General features: G+C 51.9%; 3 protein-coding genes across 5 annotated transcripts; all 3 read left to right on the top strand.

The window, feature by feature from the left end:
* The first annotated feature begins 1,464 nt into the window (after nt 1–1,464).
* On the top strand, nt 1,465–8,069 carry FAM221B (family with sequence similarity 221 member B). The gene is made up of 5 exons (XM_007196986.2): nt 1,465–2,062; nt 2,241–2,381; nt 4,695–4,805; nt 5,000–5,197; nt 5,389–8,069. Exons 1-5 carry the CDS (start codon nt 1,465–1,467, stop codon nt 5,550–5,552), a joined length of 1,212 nt encoding a protein of 403 aa, XP_007197048.1. The 3' UTR covers nt 5,553–8,069.
* Nucleotides 8,070–9,484: 1,415 nt separating this feature from the next.
* On the top strand, nt 9,485–11,678 carry HINT2 (histidine triad nucleotide binding protein 2). Of its 3 annotated transcripts, none has more exons than XM_057548314.1 (6): nt 9,511–9,643; nt 9,852–9,923; nt 10,853–10,993; nt 11,091–11,195; nt 11,299–11,371; nt 11,481–11,678. In XM_057548314.1, the coding sequence occupies exons 1-6, from the start codon at nt 9,563–9,565 to the stop codon at nt 11,492–11,494; spliced, it is 486 nt and encodes a 161-aa protein (XP_057404297.1). In that variant the 5' UTR covers nt 9,511–9,562; the 3' UTR covers nt 11,495–11,678. The 3 variants fall into 3 exon arrangements, with proteins under 3 accessions (XP_057404296.1, XP_057404297.1, XP_007197047.2); XM_007196985.2 differs by having other exon boundaries at nt 9,513–9,643; nt 11,492–11,678; XM_057548313.1 differs by lacking the exon at nt 9,852–9,923 and having other exon boundaries at nt 9,485–9,643; nt 11,492–11,678.
* A 140-nt stretch (nt 11,679–11,818) lies between these two features.
* Nucleotides 11,819–14,826, top strand: SPAG8 (sperm associated antigen 8). The gene is made up of 7 exons (XM_007196982.3): nt 11,819–12,503; nt 12,606–13,407; nt 13,510–13,684; nt 13,857–13,902; nt 13,987–14,101; nt 14,224–14,286; nt 14,396–14,826. Exons 1-7 carry the CDS (start codon nt 12,466–12,468, stop codon nt 14,591–14,593), a joined length of 1,437 nt encoding a protein of 478 aa, XP_007197044.2. The 5' UTR covers nt 11,819–12,465; the 3' UTR covers nt 14,594–14,826.
* The last annotated feature ends 2 nt before the right edge of the window (nt 14,827–14,828 follow it).

Genomic DNA, 14,828 nt, shown 5'->3' with positions numbered 1-14,828 from the left:
TACTTTTCATCCTTATCCTCTCCCTCCCCCGTTCCTCCACTCAGTTCCCTCCTCCCCTTTTCCCTTTCCTCTCCTCCCATCCTCTGGTTCTTCACCCTCAGGTCCCTTTATCCTCTTGCTGAATGTCTGGCCATCTTCCTCCCCATCATCCTACTCTCCCCCTGCTTTCTGACACAAACTTCCCCTTTGGAAAGGCCCTGATGAGTTTAAGAAATGATAAATATAGTATTTCTGGAGCGTGGACAAAGGTAGAGACCAGGGGAAGGTAAGGCTGGAATCCTTAGGCAGTGTTGTAAATGATGACAGGCCTTGAATGTCAGGGCCAAGAAATTTGGACCTAATACTTAGGCTGAGGCACTGAGTGTTAATTTTTAAGCAAGGGAATGCCGTTGTTGGGTTGCATTTTAGAAAGGTCTCGCCTGGGTCATTAAGGTGGACTGACCCCTTTTGGACATCCTTCCAAGATAAATTAGGCACACCCCACTCCCCACAGCATCCTGGGCTTACCCCAGCACAACACCAACTCGTTGGTATTGTCATTTTGGCTAACCTGTCTTCTTCCCAGATTCTTTCAACTGAGTCCAGTACCAGAGTAAAAGTGTTAAGATTAGGCTCTTTGTAAAAGTTACCTAAATCAATGAAAGAATGGGAAAGTGGATTAATATGCTGGGGAAGGCAGCAGAGGGGCAAAGTTATTACATAATCCAGGTAGAAAATGATGAGAACTTGAACAAAATTGGAGAGAAAGGAGAGAAGAGAATGGATTTAGGGGATATTTAGAAGATAGGAAATATAGTCCTTGGTGCCCATTTTAAGATGTAGGCTGAGGGGAAAGGAGAATTCTAGGATAATTCTCAGAGTTCAGTTTTGATGCCCTGTAGGACATCCATTTAGCAATGTCCAGCAGACAGTTGGGTATGACTGAAGTACAGGGGTTTAAAGAGGTCTGAGCTGGAAATATGGATTTAGGAGTCATCAGGTGTCATCAGCATACAGCTGGAAGTAGCTGAAGCCTTGAACATGAATGACATCACCAAGGGGTGGGGGAGGGGCCCCTAGACAAAACTAGACTGTGGTCATGGCATCCTCCTGCACTCTTGGGAGCAAACCCCCACTTTGGCTTGGTCTTCCCAGTCTCTAGAACTCCACAGCCTGACCTCCATGGTCCTAAGTTATGCCCAGAACCCTGCTCTTGGACCAGCCAAGATGCTATGTTAGGACCCCTCCTCTGCTACCATCTACTGATGGGATTCTGACTGCTTCAGCCTTTCAGTATGCGATATGGGGTCTAGGCACATGGGTGAAGCTCCCAGCACCATACCCTGGCCCAGAGCTCATCTGGCTTCCCCCTTATATCTCAGGTACACTGAAAACTTTATCCTAATTCCATAGCCCCCTGTGAATCCTGACTTGCAGACCCTCCAATCCCAACCTAATGAAACGTGTACCCTATTCTACCACTAGATGGAAGCAGACAAGGTCACAGAAGAGCCTCATACCACCATGGATGTGGAAGAGAGCCTTTCTTCAAAGGACCCCTCTGCTGAGGACTCACAGGAGCCCCCTATCCCTGAAATCCCCTTAGAGCCCCTTGCCTCTGAATCTCATATGGTGCCATCCATTTCCCAGATACCTTTAGAGACCCACACCTCTGAAACCCCTTGGGAGCCTTCCATCTCTGAGATTCCTTTAGAACACTCTGCCTCTGAGGTCCCTTTGGAGACCCCTACCCCTGAGACCCAGTTGGAGACTCACATCTCCAAGGACCCAGAGAAACACCTTACTTTTCAGACCTCATCACTAAGCTGTGTCTCTGTGTCTTCCTCTGATTATCTGAAGGAAGCCTTCTCTGAGTCTTCCTCCAGTGAGGGCTCATGGACAAGGAGGTCTATCCAGACCTCTGAATCTGAGAGCGTTCCAAAGCACTCCCTTTCAGGCCTTCCAGCCCAGGTCCACCTGGACACATCTGCAAAAGATGGGGAAGAGGAAGAAGAGGGAGAGAAAGGGGTGGCTGCCACTGACAGCACCGCTCACGCAGCTCAGCCTGAACACCAGCTGGACAAGAAGAAGGGGAAGAAAGGAGTCAGCCGTAATTGCTCCTGCCCTTTCCCCCTTTCTCATCACTGTCTTCAACCTGCCCCAGGAGGAGGAGATTGAGTTACTCTCTGACCTGGCCCCTTCTCTTAGTTTTAGGGCCTCCTCACTTCCCCTTAATTACTCAGCCCCTTCCTCCCCAGGTTACACCATCCACCCAGTGGTCCCTGCTGAGCAGGCAGACCTGGTGGAAGTGACTAAGGCAATGCACAAAGGGAAGTTTGGTGCTCAGGTGAATTATCTTTTCCAGTGGGAGAAGGAGGCAGCCCTGAATGCCATCCAAACAGGTGAGCCCAGGCAGCCTTTCAGGGGCTGGTGACAGGCCCATGGCCATCCTCCCATCCAACAGGATCTAGGAACTGCCCGTTCAATGGATAGCCCTGGTGGAAATGGCAATGCCACCTGCCTGGAATCTGGGAGGGGAGCAGGCAGGTAGGCCAAGGCAGATGAGGGTGGATGCAGACAAAAAGTGGGGATATTCATATATAGACAGGCAGGAACAGGTGGCTGAATGAAGGCTCAGATAGCCTGCACCAAACAGATCCTAAGGCAGAGATGGCCCAGGACCCTGGACAGTTTCCAGGTGACTTGTTGCTCTGATATAGCAAAAGGCCTTAGTCCCCTTGGTGGAACTCCATTAAAAGGCTGTCATGGGGAATTCCCTGGTGGTCCAGTTGTTAAGACTCTGCGCTTCCACTGCAGGGGGCACGGGTTCAATCCCTGGTCAGGGAACTAAGATACCCCATGCTGCATGGTGTGGCCAAAAGTTTAAAAAAAAAAAAAAAAAAGGCTGTCATCACTGCAGCCCCTCAAGTAGAGTCTGAGGTATAACTGCCATTCCCCTGCTTCAAACTCCAGTCTTCTTCATCTGAAAGGTGGGCAGTGACTCCCACATCGGTGCTTGAATTTGACTCTCCCAGGCCCTCAGGCTAGGCCTTGATCTATGGGCACTAACACTTGTTCACCTCTGCACCTCACCTGTTCCTGCACTGTATCCTGCTACTCTGAACAGAGTTCAGAATTCCTCTAGTGGAATCCTGGCCCCTGCCCACCTGCATTGTGACTAGGCCTAAAATCTGCCCTTTCACCCAAGCTTCCCTGTTGCAATGGGGCACTAATACCACAGGCTGGCAGTATCAAGTCAGAAGCATCAAAGCCAAAAACCACACCTGGTCAGGCTTAAGATCTAAGAGACCATGGGAAAGACAAGAAAATCTAGTTTGACAGGCACAGAATTGTGGATTGTGGTCCTGGCCAGAGTCAAAGACCAGAGGACACTAACTCTTTCTCATTCTCCTTATGGAATTTCAGGGCTTTGCCTGGAATATGGAGTGTCTCTTCCCTCCTAAAGGAATTTGCTCACTTACTTATTCAGTCAAGCATCTATATTCTCTGAGCACCTATTTTGTGCCAGGTCCTGTGTTAGGACATCGATGAAAAGACTGACCCTTCCTTGGAGGAACTCACGGTCTAACGGAATACAAGTGAACAGTCCATTATAATGCATTGTACTGTGATAGGAGTAGCATGAGAGCCACAGAAGGCAAGAGGAAGGGCCCCTAGACAGACAGGAGAAGTCAGGGACAACTTTCTGGTGGAGGTGACAGTTCACTGGAAACTTTAAATGGGAATAAGAGTCCTAGAGCTAAAGGCCCCACTCCTTGGGGACTCAGGATTCTTGGCTCGAAGTTGGGGTACTCTCAGCTCTCACAGAGGATGAGAAACTCTGAGTGGGAAATGCTCTGGTTCTCCTCCTGCATTTACTCAGCACCACCCTTGCCTTGTGGAGAGACCAACCGTGAAGCCAGACAGCTTCAGATCTCAAGCGTGGTGGCCTCTTGCTGGTGCCCGCTCTCAGGGATACGTCTTAGCCTCACCTTCCTCTCCATGCCTCCTTTCTTAGCCTCACAAGCTTATATTTTTGCTTTTCACCACTCATGACTTCTGGCCTCCCCCTTTCTCCTGACCCTTGGAGAGCCACAGGCAGCCCTTCTCAAGTTTATAGAGGGTATTAGTTCAGTAACATCAGGAACGCAGAAGGGAAGTACGAAGGTGTCAATCTGGAGAAGTGAGAGAAGCCCTCCTCCTACCTCCTGGCACCAGGGCTGCCCCACCTCCTCCTCCTCTTCAGGTCCCTTCAATACTACGCTCCTTAGGAGCCAGTCCCCATCATCTACTCTCCACCTGGCCCATCATCTTCCCTTTCCCTCACCTTAGACACTTCAAGGAAAAAGAGCAAAGGTGGACTCTAATGTTGGGAGGGGAGGAGATGAGAATCCCACAGTCGCAGAGAACTCAGCGAGATACATGTTCATCATCAAACAAAATTTCACATATAATCTTACTGCTCGGCATTGAAGACCGTCTTCAGTTCCCTCTGACAGGCTGACACAGATGGAATGGATCCTAGGGTGGGGAGGGATCTGAAGACACTTGTGGGGCGATGAGAAAACCTTGAAGAGTAAAGTCTAAAGGGGTAGGGATGAGGACTCGTGGGTAGAGATAGATACACATGGGGGGAGAGATGAGAACACCTTGGGGGGAGCTTAGGCTATTTTTTCTTCTTACTTTTCCTTATTACTCAATCCCTCCACACCCAGGTCTCTATATTGGCTGGCGCTGCCCCCATTATCTATGGGACTGTTTCCGGATTGGGGATGAGTCCAAGTGCTTTTGTGGACACTTGTTGAGAGAGCACCAGATCATCTCAGGTGTGGAGTGATAACTGTCCTCTGTCATGTGTTGGGATGTATGAGAGCAAGTGTGTGTGTGTGTGTGTGTGTGTGTGTGTGTGTGTGTGTGTGTGTGTGTGTGTGTGTGTTGGTTTGCGGGAGGGGGTTGACATGGGAAAGCCACACCCTGTCAGGTGCTGGTCTAACCCTACCATCCATCCCCCTCCTCACAGACATATCCGTGCCCTGCAATGTGGGCCAGTGCCGCTGCCTCATGTTCTGCTTTATCCCATCACGCCCAGAGGAGGTGGGTGAGTTCTGGCTCAAGAGACGGGCCACCTTTGACCCCAGGGCTTGGAGAGCCCAATGTCGCTGCAAACACAGCCACGAAGACCACACAGCTACCAGGTCCCATTCCTGCAAGGTCAAAGGTACCTTCCAGAGCAAGGGGAGTGCAGGGGTGGGCATGGGTCGGGATAGGTTGCAAATAGTTTGGGGATGCAGATGGGGAGCTGGGAGGAGAGACCTGGGCTTGCGGTTGGTGAGGAAGAGATGAGAATGTAGTCAGCCCCTGGGGAAGCCCCAATACCCTGTACTTTTCTTGGCTGCCCCCTTGCCCTAGGCTGTTGGTGCAACTGCTTTGAGTCTAATTTCCTCTGTGCGGCCTGTGACCGGCGCTGGGAAGAACATGAGACTTTCTTTGAGACTGAGGAGACCCAGCAGCGAGGAGGGAGGCCTCACAGTGAGGGGGCAACCTGGGGTAGGGGCCCACTCCAGGGTCTGTAATCAGAAGGCCAGGCAGGAAGGCACTCCTGCCCCCAACCACCCCATCCAGGACTACTTCACCCCTCCCTCCTGCATCCCATACCCGCACTGGTTTCCACCCCCAGGAGCAGATTATGTGCCTTTCGCGGAGATGCCTACCCTCCGAGAAGCCATCATCAACAACTCTGACTTCGAGGCCCTCCAGGAGAAGGGGCCCTCTGGCCGTCCCAGCTCCCACCCTAGTTCCCCTGGGCTCCCTAGCCCATGCAGTGTCCAGCCTGGCCCCATATCTGACCCCTGTACCTGACCCTTTCACCTCTGCTCTTCCTTCCTCCAGGGACAGACACCTGGCACAGGCCTCTGTGAGCCTGGCCCAGATCAGCAATAAAGGGAAAGCCACTGGAATCTGACTGGCTCTGTATGAGGCAGATAGAGCCCAGCCTGGGGTAGACACCCTAGGACCTTGGAGTTGGCACCTACAGGGGGTGAGAGAGAGCACCAGGCAGGAGAGAGGCCGGATCCAGCCATCTGCCTCCACTGCACCCACGTTCAAACTGCTAGCTCTGGCATCAGGAGGAGAGAGTGGCTTCAGGGAAGCCAAGGAGGGAGGGGATTTCAAGAAGGAGCAGTGATGTTAGACACAGATAGGGGCTCCAGTAAGACAAAGACTGAAGAGTGTCCATCAGATTTTGCAATCAGAAGGTCTTTGGTGACTTCAGAGGGTGCAGCTTCAGTGGTGCAGTGGACCAAACAGCAGTGAGTGTGAAGGAATTTCTTTAAGAAACTTAGACGAAAGGAGCAGGGAAGAAGTCAGACAATATCTACAGGGGGATGTGGGGTCAAGGAAGCATTTTTTATTTAGGAAAAGGGGAGGGGCCAGTAGAGAAAAAGACCTTGAAGGGTACAGAAGAGAAAGATGCCTCGTGAAGCCAGATCCCAAAGATGGAAGGAGAGGATGGGGTCAAGGCGAAAGTGAAGGGATTCACTCTGGACAGGAGAAACACCACTTCTTGAGACCAGGAGGAGGAAGGAGGATGGAAGAAAGGATGGAAGAAAGGATGGGGCCTTCACTGAGCTGCAGGGAGTAGGATCTGGTGGAAGTTCCCCTGTGAAGTAGGAGACAAGGTCAGTTGCTGGTGGGGGAGGAGAGGGATAAGAGTGGGGGGTAGGAGACAGGAAGAGAGGTGAAGGTTTGGGAAGGCTAATGAGGGAAACTGGAGAAAAACCTAATCGGTGGGCAATTAGGGATTCAGGTATAGTTGGAAGCAGAAACCTAGTTAGAGAAGCAGAGAAGCAAAATATTTAGATTAATGGGTGGTGATGGGAAGGGTATCAGGGAGGATAATCAGGAAAATAATGCAAAAGAAGGCTTGAGGATGTGGGGGGAGCTGACCATACAAATAGGAAAGGAAAGTGAAGCCAGGAAGCAATTGACAGATTAAAAAAGGGAACAGTCAAAGGAACAGAAGTCTCATGAGGTCCAGTAGCAGATGTAGTGGTAGGGATCAAAGTACAGGAGACAGTGGCCAGAACCCGCAGAGCGCTGCAGCTTTCAGATGAGAGCAGTTGCAAGTGATCACAAGAGCCTGGAGTGGAGAAGACTGTGGGCTAGGGGCCAGAATCAGTGAGTGTTGGGGATTGACTAGGAAGCCCATTGGTGATTCTTATGGGGAATAGGGGTTTCTGACACTAATGAGCTCTGTGATCTTAGACAAGTCACTTTCCCTCTCGGGGCCTCTGTTTCTGGATCTATAAAAAAGGATAACCTCTGTGCTACCTGCCTCTATGAGAATCCAAAGAAATAAACAGTTTCAAAGTGTTCTGTACTCACCTACCGCTCCTGGCTGGTTTCCTCTTCCCAGCACCTTTTATCTCTTGCCCTTCTCCAGAGCAGCTCTAGGGGCTGCTGCTGTCCCAGAGGCACACGACAACGGCAGCATCCAGGGCACAGAAAAGGCCAGTGTACATACCCTCACGTTTAGGGAGGCCCTCTATTATTCCAAGGAAAGGCATGCAAATTTGACTGCTAGAACCCCTGGGGGAAATCACAGGGTCAAATGTCTGTCCTTTGGAGGAGAAAGGACTCTCTAACAATAATATGGCTATTCAAAAGAAATAATTACTATCTCCAGAAGTAGAATTTCCCATTACTGGTTATTATGCAATTAGCACCATAGTGACCTCTCAGTAAAACCAACTCAGCTAATAGGCAACAATAAAGGAATGGTTACTGTGATAAACTCATTCAAGAAAGTATTATGCAGCCATTACAAAGTATATTTACATAGACTATGTAATAATATGGGAAATTGACTGTAAATGGAAGAATAAGAATATAATATGTAGGGGCTTCCCTGGTGGCGCAGTGGTTGGGAGTCCGCCTGCCGGTGCGGGGGGCGCGGGTTCGGGCCCTGGTCTAGGGGGATCCCGCGTGCCGCGGAGCGGCTGGGCCCGTGAGCCACAATTGCTGGGCCTGCGCGTCTGGAGCCTGTGCTCCGCAACGGGAGGGGCCGCGGTGGTGGGAGGCCCGCGCGCCGCGATGGGGAGTGCCCCCCGCTTGCCGCGGCTGGGGAGGGCCCTCGCGCAGAGGCGAAGACCCAACACAGCCATGGATAAATAAATAAATAAATAAATAAGTATTAAAAAAAAAAAAAAAAAGAATATAATATGTAATACATATGTATTATATATTATGGAAAAGCAAGTGAAAGAAAACACCAAATGTTATTCATTCCACAAATAATTATTGAGCACCTATATATGTCAGGCCATGTGCTAAAAAAACTAACGATACGGTGGTGACTTTTCTCCTGTGTTAAACCTCAGACTAAAACTTTCCTGGTGTGAGTACATTAGCATTTTGTGACCCCATGTTTCTGATGTCAAAAAATATATATTCCAGCAGAACGAAATATACTTCTAACCTAGCCGTAATACATTTCCCTTGTCCTTCAAACTCGCCCGGCTCACTGAAAATGCCAGACACGGAGCTAACCGTAACCCATACTTTTTCTGATTAGGAAAGAACATTGGATACATATTCCTTTGCTTATTAGTCGTGCAGCAAAGACAGGACACTCCTGTCCCCGCCCGTTAAAAAAAAAAAAGGAAAAGAAAAATGCAAAAACCGCTCGGAAAACAAACTGCAGAATCTTTAGTCTTGGAATATTTTAACAACCACATAAACTAAGAAGGAACTGCCCTCAGATGAGTAAGTTAACATCTTTGAAATGGTCAAGGGGCTGATACTGTCCTTGTAGGGAATAATGCTGGGTATCTATCCCACCAGTTAAAAAAAAAAAAAAAAAAAAAAAACCGGCCCCATTCACCTTCAGGCCAACCCGCCCGGCGACCTCCACCCTCCTCTTTCTTCCGGGACTCCTACCGCCTGGAATTCCAGGGGGTAGTGGTGGTTCCTGGGGCCAATAAGCGCGGAGCGGCCCCTCTCCGAACCCCGCCCTCCTCCTGGCCAAGGCAATGAAAGGGTCCACAACCTCTGAGCCTCTGCGCGGCAGGTGACGGAGCACCGCCCTCTTCCTCCCAGCCCACCAGTAGGGGCCCGACCCGAATAGGAGAAGCCAATACGATAAAAGCCCCACTACACCCCCGCCCCCCAAGCCGCAACCTTAGCTGAGCCGGCCTTGTGTTGTGAGCCAATTGGAAGAAAATCCCACCTCCAGGTCTCTCAATCCTTCCAATGGAGTGAGAAACTATCTCACAGCGCAACTAGCAAGGGGATCCAATCGTAAAGGAACTTTCACTCTGACTAGAGGACGAAGCCAAAGGAGTAGAAAATTCGCCCTCGAGTTGGCACAAGAAGCCAATGGGATGAAAAGATCCCGCCTCTACCGTGGCGGCGGAGCCAGTGGCGTGCCGGGCCCAGGAGCGTGACCCAATGGGATGATGGGGTTCGCTCCCGGCCGCGGGCGGAGCCAATGGCCGCCGCTCGCCGGCTCCCCGTCTCCCCACCTCGGCTGGCCACAGAGCTCGAGCGCTGGCCGGGGTGGGAGGTTTCCGCGGCCGAGGGGAAGATGGCGGCAGCCACGGTGCTGGCTGCCGGGCTGTGCGCGGCGCGCCGGGCGGTGGCGGTAGCGGGGCCGCGGGGGGCGCAGGTGAGAGGTGGCCGTGGGGCGAGGAAGGGGTCCCGCGGGCTCTGACGCCCTCCAGGGCCGGGGGGCGCGTTCCTCCCCGGCTCCCCCCGGCCTGCGCAGCCCTGCGGCCTCGCGGGGCCGGAGCCCGAGTGCCCGGCCGGGAACCTTGCCCCTCCCGAGGTGCAGGCTCCAGGGCTGTGCGGTGAGGTCACGGCAGCCTCTCTTAAAGCCTCGCCGCGAGAGAAACGAACCGGCGATGAACGACGCCCTGCACAGGCCCGGGCACCGAGGTGGACACAGGGTCAGTGCAGCGTCTGCTGCCATCTCCCAGCCGACCGAACGCCTACTCTGGGCAGCTCCTCAGTGCCCCCTGCGGGACGTGAGCTTTTTCTCCTGGGAGCCAGTCTTCTGCCCCGTCAGACTCCTGGCTTTCTACTGAGCGCTAATGCTAACTCCCCTTCTTCCTCTTTGCCACAGCGACTCAAGGGGTCAGATTCATCCTGTCCCTTTTCCCCACAATGTGACATCTCTGACTTCAGCCTTCTCTCAGTCCCTGGGAAACTGGGACTTCCCTACTCTGAATCCCCAGGGGCTGGGGTTGTGTTCACTCAAATGAACTCCTCCCTCCACCGATTCAGGGGACTGGAGTGAAAATTCAGTTAAGAGGTCAGATGTGATACCCAGACACCTTTGTGTCAAACAGGGCAATTGTATTAAAAGCTGGATAAGATAGTTAACACGGCTTAAAGATCAGAAAACAAGTAATGAAAGTAAATGGAAACTTATTAACAAGGTGAGAGTAAATGGAAAGAGTTCCAAGTAGTCTTAAGAGATGATGCAAACCACCCCCTTTATATTTGAAGCCGAGAGAAGGGATTTATCTAAGGTAATTCAATAGTGAAATAGGAACTTGGACCTAAGCCTCCAGGTTCTCATTCTGGATCCTTTCCCCTGAACACTGCTAGATTTCCTCAACCCTTTAGGAGCAGGAATCAATTGCACTGCTGAATCCTGCAGTGAAATCTGCCTGTTACCTAACCAGGCCCAGCACTATCTGGCCCTACTCTCTGCTGCTGATGCTCTGAAAGTGAGGAACTTTCCCTTTGAGTGGGAACCACTAACAGGTTCTTAGAAGGGTGAAGTTAATGGCCAGCCTCTGCCAGCCCCAACTAAGTACATGAGACAGGTATTGTCAGCTTCCTCCCTTGGGTGTGTCTGACCCACCTTCAGGTCCGAGGAGCTGCAGCTGTGACTGATGGGAATGAAGTGGCCAAGGCCCAGCAGGCAGCTCCTGGTGGGGCAGCCCCAACCATCTTCTCCCGGATCCTGGATCGAAGCCTCCCAGCTGACATTCTGTATGAGGACCAGCAGGTGGGGCGCCCTTAGGACCCATCCCCTTAGGAATTTCATAAATACCATCCAGCCTGTTGAAATAACATGGTGGCCTGTGTCCTGTCACTGCTCCCAGTGTCTCGTATTCCGTGATGTGGCCCCTCAGGCTCCTGTGCACTTTCTGGTCATTCCTAAGAAGCCCATTCCTCGCATTAGCCAGGCTGAAGAAGAAGACCAGCAGGTGGGAAGAAAAGGGCCAGGGTTGGCTGGGGGAGCCCTGTACTCAGCTAGAAATTTTGCTCCCTGTAAATGAAGCCACATGTCTCCTTCCCCTTTCCCTGTAGCTTCTAGGACACCTTCTCCTTGTGGCCAAGAAGACAGCAAAGGCTGAGGGGCTGGGAGATGGATACCGACTTGGTGAGTGACGTTTGGCCCTTGAGCCCCTCACCTATGAATTCTCATACCTACCCCTCAGTATGATCTTCATTCTTTGACCTTTCCCATGATCCTGACCCCCTAACCCAAGCTCCATTTCAGTGATCAACGATGGGAAGCTGGGTGCACAATCTGTGTATCACCTGCACATTCACGTACTTGGGGGCCGACAGCTCCAGTGGCCTCCAGGTTGAACCTACCAAATGACCAAGGATCTCAGACTTGGATGCTTGGATGGGGGTGGGGGGAAACGGCACCCTGTAATGCTAATAAACTTGCTCTCCCTCAATTCTGGATCCCTGTCTTAAATATATAAGGATTTATACCACAAATAGGAAAGAAAACTGATTCAAGACTATGATCCCCCTTGACTATGGTCTGAGACACTAAGGAGGCCCATCCTGTAGTTAAAGGAGCATTTGCCTATATATCTGAGAGCTTAGGACTCATGGTCTACCTGGGTCAGGCCTCTAGAAAAGTAGCAGTAGGAATAAGCCTGAATGAGTAGGAAGAGACTGAGTCCCAGGACTTGCTTAATTCAGATGCCAAACCATGTTCTAAGGGGGTCTGGAAGGAGGATTGTCAATGTGAAGGCCTTTTATTGAAAGAGAAGTAATCACACCAAAAAAGTCGCTACCCTTTGACTATTTCCCATGTCTCACCATTTTGCTTTTAAGCTGTGTCTGATGTCTTTTCATCCTTAAAATTTTTGAAAAGATGCCCCCACTTTTGAGAATGAACTACTGTTGCCCCAACATAAACATACCAAGTAGACTTTCATCTGATACAACGGCTCTGTGCCTGTTCAACGCAAAGAACCACCTTAGAAAGCCTCAGTAAGCCCTGCTTAGGTATGGAGGTCGAGGCCTTAGGCCAGCGGAACCTTAAAAGCCGGGCTGAGGCGGAAGGGAGGCCGGACAGAAGGCAGACTTCCCAAACTACGCCAGGTGCAAGACTTCCGCCCCGCAGAGACCTTGCCTCCACCCCCACCCTCCCCGTCAGCCCAGCTCTGGTTCCGCGCAGTCTCCTGGAATGATTTGCCGTCTCTATGGCAACCCGGTAGCTGGCTTCTGAAGATGGAGACCACTGAGTCTACCGAGGGATCACAGTCGCGGTGAGAGGCACAGCTCTGGCTGCACGCTTAAGGGGACAAGGAAGGTTAATAGACTCGCTTTGCTGCGCTTCTGACAACTTTGCCGCTTTCACTTTTTTTCAGATCTTTAGACGTACAGCCCAGCTCCGAAGGACTAGGGTCCATTTCGGATCCCTTTCCTTATTGGGATGGCCGTCATAGGTCAGCCCTGGAAGCTGCAACCGCAGAAACTTCAGCAGCTGCTGCAGCCACTGCAGCCGCCTCCACTACCAAAGCAGCTGCATTATCTACAAAGACCCCAGCGCCCTACTCTGAACGAAGCCTTCTCATGGAGCCCTCCTCTGAAAGTCTTCTTGGGGAGCGCTACACTGGACCCAGATTTACCCACAAGATAGGCCACGGGAGACTTGGCTTTGAGCCTGTCTCTGTTTCCCATATTGCTTGGAATCCCTATACTGCAAATGACCTTAGCTCTAGCTGTGGTCCTGTTCCTGGCTCCAGCTCTGGCCCTGTTCCTGGCTCCAGCTCTAGCCCTGGTCTTGGCTTCAGCTCTGACCCTGGTCCTGGCTCCAGTTCTGGTCCTGGCAGTGGCTCTGGTCAAGGTCCTGGCGACGGCTGTGGTCGAGGCACTGGTCCTGCTCCTGCCGCTGATTCTAGGCATAGGCCAGGCTCTGGCCAGGGCCCTGGTTTCAGCTCCTCTGCTCCTTCAGGCTTCAGAAAACCCAGGGCAGATCTGCTCCCTAATTATGCCTCCTGGAGTCACCACAGCCACTGGGAGCCTCAGAAACAACCCTGGAAGTTTTTGCAAGTCTCAGAACCTGGTGCCCGAGGGCTGTGGAAGCCCCCTGAGGTTGAAGGGACAAGTAAGGTTCTCAGTGAAACACTGCCACGGGGCCAGTGCCTTCTCTACAACTGGGAGGAGGAGGTATTAAGGGTTTAACCTGCTCCCTTTTCTTGAAGGCTGCCCCCAGTTGATGAGGGTGGGTACCAGAAAGGATATCATGGTCACTCAACTTGGGGCCCACAGAGAGCCACCAACCACCTGGATCAAGTCCCAAGCATGCAGGATGGCTCTGAGAGTTTCTTTTTCCGACACGGACACCGGGGACTGCTGACCCTGGAGCCACAGTCACCCATGTGCTCCAGCACCACCCAGAAAGACTCATACCAGCCCCCGGGAAACCACTCTCAGCCAGTTCAAGGTGTGAAACATGAGAGAATGGGCCAGAGTGAGTCTAGCAGAGAAAAAAAGAGAGGAATGTCTGATGGGTGTAAGGGCAAAGCTCAGTTCTTCCTTTTCCCCAATTTTTTTTCTTCTGGGCCTGTTCCTTAACCAGACTCCCCCCACTCTGTCCATTCCCTGACCTCCCACAGGGAAGCGTGAAGCCGTGCTGGAGATGCTCTTGCACCACCAGATCTGGTGAGAGGCTGGGTGAAGGGGAAAAGGGAGGGGGAGGACAAAAATCAGGGGAGAATGGCCTTGATGCCCCCCAGGCCAATGTAGTAAAGAGGTGCAGGCAGAGCAGGAACCCACAAGGAAGGACTCTGAGGTCAAGTCTGTGACACACCACGACTATGGAAAGGAGCTGGTGCAATCAGGGCCTCCTGCCCCAACAAAGGTAAGAACCCATCCCACCCCACTTGTACAGCTGGGCCCTGACAGGCTGTGGGAAAGCAGCAGGCCCAGAGGTTGAGAGAGGGAGCTTCAGGCCAAGAGTTATTCAGTATATCTCCCTCACAGCCTCACGACTACCATAAGGAACAGCCTGAAACCTTCTGGCTACAGAGGGCACCACAGCTACAGGTGTGTGAGGGTGACCAGCTGTTGGGAGTGGGGGAAAGGGATGGGAAGAGGCTGTTCTGCCCCGGCTTGGTGGAGAGTGGGCTCTGTCCTCATTCCGGCACTCCTCCAGGGTGTCAGTAACATCAGGACTCTGGACACGCCATTCCGGAAGAACTGCAGCTTCTCAACACCAGTGCCTTTGTCTCTAGGGCAGCCCTTGCCCTATGAACCCGAGAATTATCCCCACCAATTGGGAAAAATATCTTCCCTTGGCCATCAGGGAGGAGGGCAGGGTGGTGGAGGGAGGGGTAGAACTACTCCTGTCTAAGGGTCAAGGAGGGAAGGAGATGTGGAATATGGAATCTCCTTCCATCTGTACTGGAGAGATGGGGAGGAAGTGAATTTGGTCTGTACCTGGTGAAGCGGCTCTTTACATAAAAAGGGTTCTCTCTCATCCTGAGACTGCTCATTCAGTGATTCTGTGAGTTACCGTGTCCATACCCCATAACCTTTCCTTGGAGTTGCCCCTAACACAGACTATGTCACCATGACTGTTTTTGTTT

The sequence above is a fragment of the Balaenoptera acutorostrata genome, chromosome 6, assembly GCF_949987535.1.
Source record: "Balaenoptera acutorostrata chromosome 6, mBalAcu1.1, whole genome shotgun sequence".
Classification (NCBI taxonomy): domain Eukaryota; kingdom Metazoa; phylum Chordata; class Mammalia; order Artiodactyla; family Balaenopteridae; genus Balaenoptera; species Balaenoptera acutorostrata.
Note: the sequence above shows the minus strand (reverse complement) of the source record. Positions and strands in the feature narration are given on the sequence as shown.

Excerpts from the sequence above, each read along its gene's own strand:
- HINT2 (XM_007196985.2), top strand. The coding sequence starts at position 9,563 with ATGGCGGCAGCCACGGTGCTGGCTGCCGGGCTGTGCGCGGCGCGCCGG. Across the intron at positions 9,924-10,852 it reads GGCACCGAGGTGGACACAGG|GTCCGAGGAGCTGCAGCTGT; the intron begins GTCAGTGCAGCG and ends ACCCACCTTCAG. Across the intron at positions 11,372-11,491 it reads GGGAGATGGATACCGACTTG|TGATCAACGATGGGAAGCTG; the intron begins GTGAGTGACGTT and ends GCTCCATTTCAG.
- SPAG8 (XM_007196982.3), top strand. The coding sequence starts at position 12,466 with ATGGAGACCACTGAGTCTACCGAGGGATCACAGTCGCG. Across the intron at positions 12,504-12,605 it reads ACCGAGGGATCACAGTCGCG|ATCTTTAGACGTACAGCCCA; the intron begins GTGAGAGGCACA and ends ACTTTTTTTCAG. Across the intron at positions 13,685-13,856 it reads CCACTCTCAGCCAGTTCAAG|GGAAGCGTGAAGCCGTGCTG; the intron begins GTGTGAAACATG and ends GACCTCCCACAG.
- FAM221B (XM_007196986.2), top strand. The coding sequence starts at position 1,465 with ATGGAAGCAGACAAGGTCACAGAAGAGCCTCATACCACCATGGATGTG. Across the intron at positions 2,063-2,240 it reads GCCTGAACACCAGCTGGACA|ACACCATCCACCCAGTGGTC; the intron begins AGAAGAAGGGGA and ends CCTCCCCAGGTT. Across the intron at positions 4,806-4,999 it reads AGAGCACCAGATCATCTCAG|ACATATCCGTGCCCTGCAAT; the intron begins GTGTGGAGTGAT and ends CCCTCCTCACAG.